Source organism: Rhagoletis zephyria, unplaced genomic scaffold, assembly GCF_001687245.7.
Source record: "Rhagoletis zephyria isolate East Lansing unplaced genomic scaffold, Rhagoletis_zephyria_1.1 Rzeph_scaffold_01621, whole genome shotgun sequence".
NCBI lineage: Eukaryota > Metazoa > Arthropoda > Insecta > Diptera > Tephritidae > Rhagoletis > Rhagoletis zephyria.
Genome location: NW_016158705.1, coordinates 104736 through 115394, shown reverse-complemented (window position 1 = coordinate 115394; position 10659 = coordinate 104736). Strand labels below are relative to the sequence as shown.

The 10659-nt window shown below is 36.5% G+C and overlaps 1 protein-coding gene across 4 annotated transcripts in view; it reads left to right on the top strand.

Annotated features, from left to right (window-relative positions):
• Positions 1-5260: 5260 nt before the first annotated feature.
• The window catches only part of Hsp110 (heat shock protein 70Cb), a 92338-nt gene continuing 86939 nt past the window's right edge, over positions 5261-10659 (top strand). For 2 of the 4 annotated variants that reach the window (XM_017618405.1, XM_017618402.1), the window contains exons 1-2: positions 5261-5406; positions 5965-6235. In XM_017618405.1, the coding sequence (XP_017473894.1) occupies positions 6129-6235 (107 nt within the window). In that variant the 5' untranslated portion in view covers positions 5261-5406; positions 5965-6128. Of the gene's footprint in view, positions 5593-5933; positions 6236-10659 lie in introns of all 4 variants that reach the window. The other 2 variants (XM_017618404.1, XM_017618403.1) reach the window with 2 other exon arrangements.

The following is a 10659-nucleotide window of genomic DNA, read 5'->3' as shown; positions in this document are numbered from 1 at the left end:
ATCTCTCCAACCACATGTCATTTATAGTGTCGTTCATTTCATTTAAATAGTTGTGCAAGACGCAGCACATTACTCGCTACATTAACGATGCATTATATATCTGCGAATCATTGCATCGTCCAGGAGCTNCACTAAAATAATTGCATAGTCCTTGCCTTATTTCTTCAGCTGAGGGTTGATTGTCTCCAACTATAGTAACATATTCAGGATTTTCGAGATTTCTGTTCACTTCTTCCAATCTCTCCAACCACATGTCATTTATAGTGTCGTTCATTTCATTTAAATAGTTGTGCAAGACGCAGCACATTACTCGCTACATTAACGATGCATTATATATCTGCGAATCATTGCATCGTCCAGGAGCTCCAATGTTCACATATAAAAACCGATATCTGAACATATATAGAAATAATTAATACATGCTTTTTAGAAAAAAACAACAGAATGAAAGTTAAATAACCTATAATCCACTACAGCTAGTAGAACAATAGAATACCATCCTTTATAGTTGTGGTAGTCGGTTGCATCGGCTGGATTCGGCCTAACTTCGATGTGGACCCATCTGAATATATACATATGTATGTACGTATATCTTTGTTTTTATATAAATTAGTTGCAGTTTTAACTTTCTTACCAATTGCTCCAAGGCATTGGGGAAAGCCGAGACGGTCAAAACCATCAACACAGTCTTTTAAAGTTTGTGGAGTCGGTGGTAATTTCTTTATATATTGCGCTGACAAAGCTTGCCAGACTTCCTCGCAAAACTCCCACAAGACTGTGCACACGGTCGATATTCCAACACCAAATAGTTCGGAAACCACTCGTACTCTCCAGACGATCCCAGCGTAAATAGAGCTATCGCAACGCGTTTTTGCAATGGAATCGCGTTGCGCCAGTTTGTGTCGGCTTTGTGCAGGTTTTTGAGGAAACCACAGAGTGTTTCGAAACTAGTGCGGTTCATGCGGAAGTGCGTCTTAAAGAAATGGTCATCGTTGCAATTGCAATTGACTTCCCAGAAAGAAGACTGCCGATTCTGTAATAGAGGAAGTACCATTTATAAAAGGACAAGAACTGATTACTTATAATTTGATTTACCAATTTCCAGAGGGATCTCTGAGTAGCTTTTCTCTGCAGTAACCCGTAAAGCAATAGCTGCTGTCTTCGCAAATGTTGCAAAATGATGAAGTTTTTTTCTTTTCTCTTTTTATATAAGGCCATTGAACTTGCGTAGCTAGTCAGCACTGACTGCAAAACTTGTATATTTGCAGTATACGCAAGAAAAAGTTCGCTTAAACTTTTATTGTTTTCCATTTTACCAATTTATTGTAAATAAACAAAAATTCTTTTAAGACACCTGACAGCCACTCGTTAATCGAGCAGCTGATTGTGTGTGAAACACAAAAATCGAATACTTAATTAAAAACTTAATTGACTCAATTAATTTTCTGTCTGAAAACAGTATTAGACTCAGCTATTAGTGAGTTTGATTGGCAAGTTCTGTTTTGCGATAACGAAGTAGCAGGTTGTTTGACATCTTCAATTCTAATATTGCTAAGCTGTGAACTGGAGGTAAGGGATAATCCGAAAATTTTTTGGCGCTACAATAATTCCAAAAGAAAATCCTCAAGCATACCCAAAACAGTTTTTTATAAGGAATTCACAGCTACGTCAGTGAAACATGCGGCCGACTCGTTTGCTGATTTTTTGAAGTGAAACTTTTTAGGCGGCGGAATCGCAAAAATGGAGAGTGAAATTTTTAAAACTGAAAACGTTACATGATTGAGAAAGAAGATATAGGTAGTATAGGGAAGGGGAAAAAAGAAATCAAGCGACGCATGGCGGGTACGAGTACCTACATATGTATATATGTATGTTTGAATGCACGTATGTATATACATCCATATATCCCTCGCTAGGGCAGGCACCTTGTCGTTGGTGCGGGGGCTTAGCTGAATCATCAATCGGGACGCATCAGGAGGTGTCAGCACGCACGCATCAGCACCTCTCGGGTATGGTACGGGCGCGCTGCACTGCCCTGGTGCGACCCGCTGATGGACAGTGACCAAGAACTGCCACCCCCCCCTAATCCAGGGTGTAATGCGACANATATATGTGACCTGGTCTACGAAAAGGGAGCTTACGTGCGAAAACTAGTTTTCTGTGAAAAAGCTGTTAAAAGTAAGCAACTCGTTTCGTCAGTTTCTCATTATCTCGTTAATTGTTCTCCGCGCCGGACGTCCAGTAAGTGTTGTTGTTGGTCCAGTAAGTGTTGTTGTTGGTCGGAATATTATTATAGTTCATCGTGTAAGTTGCTAGTGTGGAACATTTAAAAAAGTAACACTGAAGAAGTGACGTTTACTGTTTCTATATAAATGATATCAGTGGCAATATTTGTGTGGGCTTTTTATTTCTTGATATAAGCATCTGTGAGATAGCTACTAAAACGTATTTTTGCCGGATTTAATCACTTAAAAAATTTAGAAAATAGGCTATTTTACATCCAATTACATAATAACAAATATTTTAACCGAAAACAGTTAAATATTTGCTTTTATATTAAAATATCAATAATGTTGCCGCCACGAAGTTTTCATGCAAATGAACATGTAGCTGTCAAACTACCGAATTGCCGGCAATAGATGGCAAGATATAAGCTCTGATATATATTGCTCTTGAAGAGCAATGATCGGTCTCCATGAACCAAAAATACAAGATCACGTAAGAACGCGACATTGTATTTGTAACTGGTTTTGAGAAAAAAGTTTGCGAAAGCGGGTTCGTCAGCTGAGCGTTTGTTTACATCAGAAGCACCACTATTTTACACGTTTATTTAAGTAAAGAAGAGTTAATTCAACAGGACAACACATTTTCAAGCATTTTATTGCATCATTTTACCTAAATTGTGCGTTTAAAGTGGCTGACAATAATTTTGGCTAATTTTGGCTTTCGTTGTTTTCTTTGCTTAGTTTACTTTTCGCTCGTTTTCCAGTGAATCAAGATGGCATAGAACCCGCTAAAAAAATCGACTTTTTTCACTCCTTTGTTCTTGCGTGATCTTGTGTCTTTCGTTCATGAGCGGTCTCTATCGGCTATTTATATTCTAATGGCCTGTTTTTGCTTATGCGTAAAAGCACATTTAGAGCATTTAGCTCTAAATGCTACTCTAAATGTACATTTATCCATACAAAATTCGTCACCTAAATGCAACTCCATTTTTGCTTTAAGAATCTAAATGCTAAAAGCAACCCTGTGATCTTCCAAAATTTCCAGATTCGAACATGGTTTAAAGAGAAAAAGTGGCAACATTGCTTTTTCGAGTATACAGTTGCTAGCTGCGTTTCAGTGATCGTCGATCGAGATTTCTTTTATTTTACATTACATATTTGGATAAAGAAAAGTTAAGCAAATTCAACATCGATGTGATGCTGATAGAAATCAGGATCAATTTATGATCAACTCTGTTTGTTTTGTTTCCTAATTAAGTGAGGAAATTTTAATTGACAGCACCGACAAATGAATATATACACAAACAAATGCTCGGTTATGGTTAAAACAATTCAAGTTTTTGTATTGAATTTTTGGTTTAAAATTTATTTTTTCCTTTTCAGTTGGGTTTTTGCACATTATCTTCTGCGTGAGAATTGATCGTAATATACACGGATCTGAATAAGAGACTGGAACACGGCTGTTTGTCAAAAGCATATGATTTCGAACTCGCGTAAATAGGTTCATTCCTTATCTTTTTGGACTAAAATCTGAAAAGTGTCAAAATGCCAGAGCGTAAGCAAAATGCGCTCACTAAAAGAGAGTAACAGGAAAAGTAAAGGAACGCAAAAAACCAAATTTTTAGTCCAAAGAATGGCAACAACAAAACTAACGTCAAATAAGAACAGAAATGTATGTACAAAACACATTCACACAAGCACAAGCTCAATAAACACTTGCTATATCAATTATTTTTTGCCTCCTTCCAATTTCAATTCATTTCTTTTACTTTTTAATTATTCTCACTTTTTGCGTATTCTTTAATTTCCGTTAATTTAAATTCAGTTGAGTTTGACACTTTTCAGGATTTTGTCAGAAAAAATTCTTCTGACTAAATCTGACTACTTCGGACTGATGAGAGTCGCTCTCACTGACTGTTGCTCTCTCATTTTTGCTGTCATTTCCGAGTTAAGGAACGCTTTTTGGACTAAATCTGACTACTTCGGACTTTTTCTGACTATTTCTGGGAGATAAGGAACGCGCATAATGTACATTTGCTAAATGCTATAGCAATAACGCTCTTCGAAAACATATGTTCGAAAGTGCTAAATGTTGCATTTTAAATGCAGCAAAAACGCTGTATAAGGCCCTGTCTCCACAGGAAAACACTGATGTAGTGAAAACTATGTCACAAAATATATTTCCAATGGAGACCGCCTATTTCTCATGTGCTGCAATATATGTCAGCGCTTATTGCTTGACATCTATTGCAGGCAATTCGATAGTTTGACAGCCATATTTTCATTTGAAAGAAAGCGTGCTGGTGGTAACATCGATGAAATTTTTATATTAAATCAAAATAATAGTCTGTTCCTGTTTTTTAAAGATTTAAATGTTTTTAAACACCGAATTTGAGAGAATGTTGTCTGGTGGCGTCATGCGGCAAATGCTTATTTCAAGACATCAAAGTGCCCACACACAAAAACTTGCAATCACATTGCTCGTCAAAATGACAGTTGGTAGGCCATCGGTGTTTGCCTGTGTAGTTTTGCGGTACCATATGTATCAAGATATAAACTTTATCCTGTGGAGACGGGCAGTTATGTATACGTGGATATGTAAGCAAAGGAAAAGAGGCGATAATTTGACGTAACCGTGCTCATAAGAAGAAGCATGGCTTCATAGAGGGCTTTCGAACGAGGCGTTTTTTCAGGCAACTTTTGCGTTCAACTCACGCAGGGTTGCCCGAAAAAAAAATTGAATGGCTAAAAGTTTCAAAATATATTAAAAAAAATATCAAAATATTCGCAATAAAAAGGCGTTTGCATTGTTCATCTTTGCATTCTACTTTGGTTGAACGGCCTTTCAACTAATCGCTTTCAACAATCGCCAGCCAACATTTAGCCATTCAACTTTTTTCGTGCAACCTTGCGTGATTTGATAGCATATGTTGAACGCAAAACGGTGCGTACGTACATCTTTATAGATGCAACTCTGTTCCAGCGCCATCTACAGCGCTTCTAAAAACTTCTAGAACAAAAAATTCCCTGGGGAAATTTTCATAACCTACGATAATCAAAGGAGAAGGTGGAAATTAGCGATCCATGAAAACACGCGAAAGAATAGGAATATCGTGGTAACTTCAATCTTTGGAAAAGAACACGTCCACTTTCGAAGTGATAAATCATTTGTATAAAAAAGGTACATATTCAAACGATTATATCAGGGCATTGGAAACGAAATGGATATTATTAGAATCGAAAAATTGTGAAAACGTGAAAGAAATTGTCACAACTGGACAATCTAATGAATATACATACATACGAGTGTGTAAATGAGCTAAGTGAAAAATATATGCACGAATAAACGAATTACAAATTAATAAAAGTACGCTGTATATTTCCTTTAAGTGGAAATTAAGCATTAACAGTGGAAGATGTATTTGATTGCATTGGGGAATATCTTTGAAAAGTGATTGGTACGAATACAGCTATGGTAAAAATTATTTTGAATGGGGTCGAGTTGGTCCGGTGATATTTTTACAACCCACATGTTCGGGTTGGGGCGATACTTAAATAAAGCATAGTATGTAGATTAAAAATTTGGTCGAAAGTTGATTCGAAACTTCTGGAAGAAGTCGTAAATCAATCACTTTTCTGGAATTTCCTCGATGACGATTGACTCGTCGTTTTGGTTGATCGATCGAAAATTTCCTAGTGTTTCTATAGTGGTCTTTCTTTTATTGTCAAAAAATTGTAGAATTTGTGACTCATTGTGCGGAAAGGAAAACTACCGCCAGCAATATTAAGAAAATCAAAGAACAGCAATTGGAATAATCACCGGTACTGATTGGTTGCCCACTCTAGAGTTAAAGTCATCAACAAGACTTCTGCAGCTTCAGTTAAAAATAAGACCGTGGGAAAATGTCTGTGATTGGAATCGATTTTGGCAATGAGGGATGCTATGTTGCTGCTGCCAAGGCTGGGGGAATTGAAACTCTTGCTAATGATTACAGTTTGCGCGCAACCCCGTAAGTAAACTTATTTGTGTGATTTTTTAATTTTGTAATGTTTCAAAAAAATTTGCATGTTGTCGAAGTGATTAATTTTGAGGTTAGGTTGGTTTTTCTTATCTTTATTACACACGCCCTACACAGGCGAACAGCGATGGCCTACCAACTGTCATTTTGACGAGCAATGTGATTGCAAGTTTTTGTGTGTGGGTACTTTGATGTCTTGAAATAAGCATTTGCCGCATGACGCCACCAGACAACATTCTCTCAATTTCGGTGTTTAAAAACATTTAAATCTTTAAAAAACTTGCTGAATAATTTCCTAAAACGTAATCATAAATAATCCAATAAGGAACAGACTTTTATTTTGATTTAATATAAAAATTTCATCGATGTTACCACCAGCACGCTTTCTTACAAATGAAAATATGGCTGTCAAACTATCGAATTGCCTGCAATAGATGTCAAGCAATAAGCGCTGACATATATTGCAGCACATGAGAAATAGGCGGTCTCCATTGGAAATATATTTTGTGACATAGTTATCACGACATCAGTGTTTTCCTGTGGAGACAGGGCCTTAGGTTCTCTCCCTAACAATTCGGAACGGATCCGGTAATTAGAGAATAAGCGAAAAGTTTGCTCTCAAAAATGGAACATAATCCAGAAGTACGAGAAAACAGCTAGTGATGTGCTGAATTTTCGGTACCTAATACTTAAAAAAGATTTCGGTACCAATACTTCCTTTTCGGTACCCGATACCGATTCTTTACATTAAACCTTCGCCATCAAGAATGATAGAATACAAGATTGCGCCGATCAGAGAGGATTTTTGAGAATAACATTTGTGTGACGTCACCCTGGTGCAATTGCGAGAGAGATATGCCAAAACGTGAGCAAGAATGGAAGAAGAAAAAATGTTGCAAGGAAAACGTAAACAAGTTGCACAAGTTTGACCTCATGCAAACAACGATTCTGTCAAATTCGTTAAGAGAGGAATAGCGGTCCGAGATCGGCGCAACCTTTGTATTCTCTCAATCGTGCTTCGCCATTATATGCTAAAACACTTGAACTTATCGCAACAGGGAAATATTATTGGTAATTCTCTAGTATAGGGTAACAACCTCTAATAAAGGTCCGGAAGAGTCGGGAGGGGTACCAACGATGTCAATCAAAATCATCCTTGTGTAAAAGTCCTTTTGCAACTAACCTTGCTTTATGTCGTACAGGATTTCCATCAGCATCCTCTTTTTACACGGAAAACCCATTTTGATTTTAGTAGCTTTACATTCGGCGGACGTTAGCTAACTCCCAAACCTTATTTTCTTTCATCGAACAAAGTTCTTCATTGATGGCTTTTGTCCATAATAACTTATCCGACCTTTTATTAAGATCTGTATATGTTACTGGCTCACATGGTTCATCCAAGATAACTGAGTATCCAGAAATATACTGCATAAGTCAGTGCTTAATCCTTTCACTACGTCGCGGTCGTAAATTACTTTCTTGGACATCAAGATCACCTGCCTCACCTCCAATAAATAAATCACTTACATCTGAATTTCCTCCCCTTCGGAACTATCGCCATCATGTTCGTTATTTGCATTATAATCACAGGAACTAGCACGACTTTCTTCTTTCTCCGCCTCTAGCTGGTGCGTAACATCTATTACCAAATAGTTGTTGTTTTCATTTGAAGATTGACTACGAAGTTTATACGGATATATAAATTCGTTGAAACGGACTTCTCTTGCAATAAAAATATTTTGTTTGCTATCAGTCCAAAGCCTATACCCATTTGGAGCATACCCTATCATAACAAGCTCAGTTGTTTTGGCGTCCAATTCCTTTCGATTTTGTTGAGGAACCTATGAAAAAAGGTTTTAAGTTTAGATATATCAGGGCTTTTGATTATACCATAATTCAGCGGGCGTTCCCACGACAGTCGGGTCTACGTAACCGGAACGACCCAGATTTATATCTGGCCAAGGACTGTCACTGCAGCAACACTCCCCAAAAAGTCTTTGGGGAATTTGTATGCTGCTGCAACAACAACAGCAACATTAAATTAAAACTTCGGCATGGACTTCTGTTAAGAATATAAGTTGCAGTAAGAGCTGCTTCACCCCAAAAAGACCCTGGAGTACCACTTTCAAGAAGCATAGATCTTACTTTTTCCACAAACGTTCTGTTGAACCGTTCAGCAATCCCATTCGGCTTTGGAGAATATGCCGCTGTGCATTGAATTTGAATTCCTTTTTGTTTGAAGAAACACATCTCTTTCTTAGACATATAGTCTATAGTTAACATTGCAATAGGTAGGTTATGCATTGATGAGACTACAGCTTATCGTAAACTTCATACTTCTTTTTATTAAATATATAAACGCGAAATGACTAAAATCATCAATGAAGCTTACAAAGTATTTGAATTCATCCCAAGTCAAAGGATCAAAGGGACCGCAAACATCTGAATGAATCCTTTCTAGCAATCGTGATGATGTTGGACGATTTCCATTAAATAGAGTTCGGCACTGCTTCCCTTGAATACATACATTACAAAAACCAACTGGTTTGTATTGTTCCCAGCCGCGAACCATTTCATTTCGAACGAGATCTTGAACTGAATTGTCACTTGCATGACCCATCCTCTTATGCCACAAACTGCTTTCATCAGTTTTACTCAAGTTGGACATCTTCATAAAATCCAATTTTAATTCGTAAAGACTTCCATTCTTAAACGCTTTCATATAAGTATTATTTTTCTTTTTGAAAAACGCTACCACACCAGAAAATGTTATTGGGCCGTATGAATAAAAAATAAGCAATTGCTTTTTCTTTGTAATATTATGTATTGTGGCACGATTTTCCGTCATCTCTTGTCAAATTTGGTTTGGAGACAAACCGGTTTCGGCGTTGAGCCATCTTCAGTGTCATTTTTCGTTCTGCAGAACAAGAGGTTATGGGCGATAGCAAAAAGGGAAGCGATTCGTCCCATGGAATTTTGGAATTTCATGGAGAAAATTTTGAAAACTGGAGTTTTCGCGTGCAGCTTCATTTAGATGCACTGGATCTCCTTGATGTAATAAAAGGGACTCCTCCTGCGGAGCAGAACTTAATCGAGCAGTTCCGCAAGAAGGATAAGAAGGCCAAATCAGTTTTGGTCGATTGCTGATGAATACCTGGAGTACGTGCGAGAGAAGAAGACTTCCAAGGAGATGTGGGCACATGTGTCAAGTAGCACTTCAGTTTTCGAAATTGAAAAAGTTAACTACGGCATTAATTGTAGTGTGTTTGTTGTAAATTTGTTGTGGAAAGAAAAAATTTTTAGCTCTCGTTTTTTAAGAAAAAATGGTATGTATTGCTAACTTGACGCCATACACCTAGTCGATAGAATTGAGATATCCAATATGTTACTACGCCATTAAATGTAGCTTTTAACTTTAAAATTTCTTGTGAAAAGAAAAAATTTATAGCTTTCGTTTTTATGAAAAAAATTTAGTTGACCCTTTTTCGAACCAAATTTAGTATGTAGTGCTAACTTGACACCATACACCCAGTCGATTGAATTAAGATATCCAATATGTTACTAGGCTATTAATTGTAGCTTTTGACTTTAAATTTGTTGTGAAAAGAAAAAAATTGTAGCTTTCGTTTTTCTTGAAAAAATTGAGTTGACCCTTTTTCGAACCAAATTTAGTATGTAGTGCTAACTTGACACCATACACCCAGTCGATTGAATTAAGATATCCAATATGTTACTAGGCTATTAATTGTAGCTTTTGACTTTAAATTTGTTGTGAAAAGAAAAAAATTGTAGCTTTCGTTTTTCTTGAAAAAATTGAGTTGACCCTTTTTCGAACAAAATTTAGTATGTAGTGCTAACTTGACACCATGCACCATTGACGACTGAATTGAGATATTGAAAATGTTATAACGGCATTAATTGTAGCTTTTAACTTTAAAATTTGTTGTGGAAAGAAAAAATTTGTAGCTCTCGTTTTTTAAGAAAAAATGGTATGTAGTGCTAACTTGGCACCATACACCTAGTCGGTAGAATTGAGATATTGAAAATGTTTTTTTATTTTATTTTTTATTTATTAGAAGAAAAGAAGCGCAAAATGCCTTCTTTACTGAAAAAGGAGCACTAGTAAGAACACCTTCGGCTCGCTTTTTTATTTAGGATACAGTTTTTGCTTAGATTAACTAAAGGCTTATAGATAATTAACTCTAGATTAATTTCTTAAGATCTGTTAACCTAAGGAATTCATTTATTTTGTCTATAGATACAGCGTCATGATTTCTTAATAAACTAGAAGGGTTTGTATTTTCAAATAGGCTTNGTTTATTTTGTCTATAGATACAGCGTCATGATTTCTTAATAAACTAGAAGAGTTTGTATTTTCAAATAGGCTTGCTCTGGTTACTGCGAAATGTTGACAT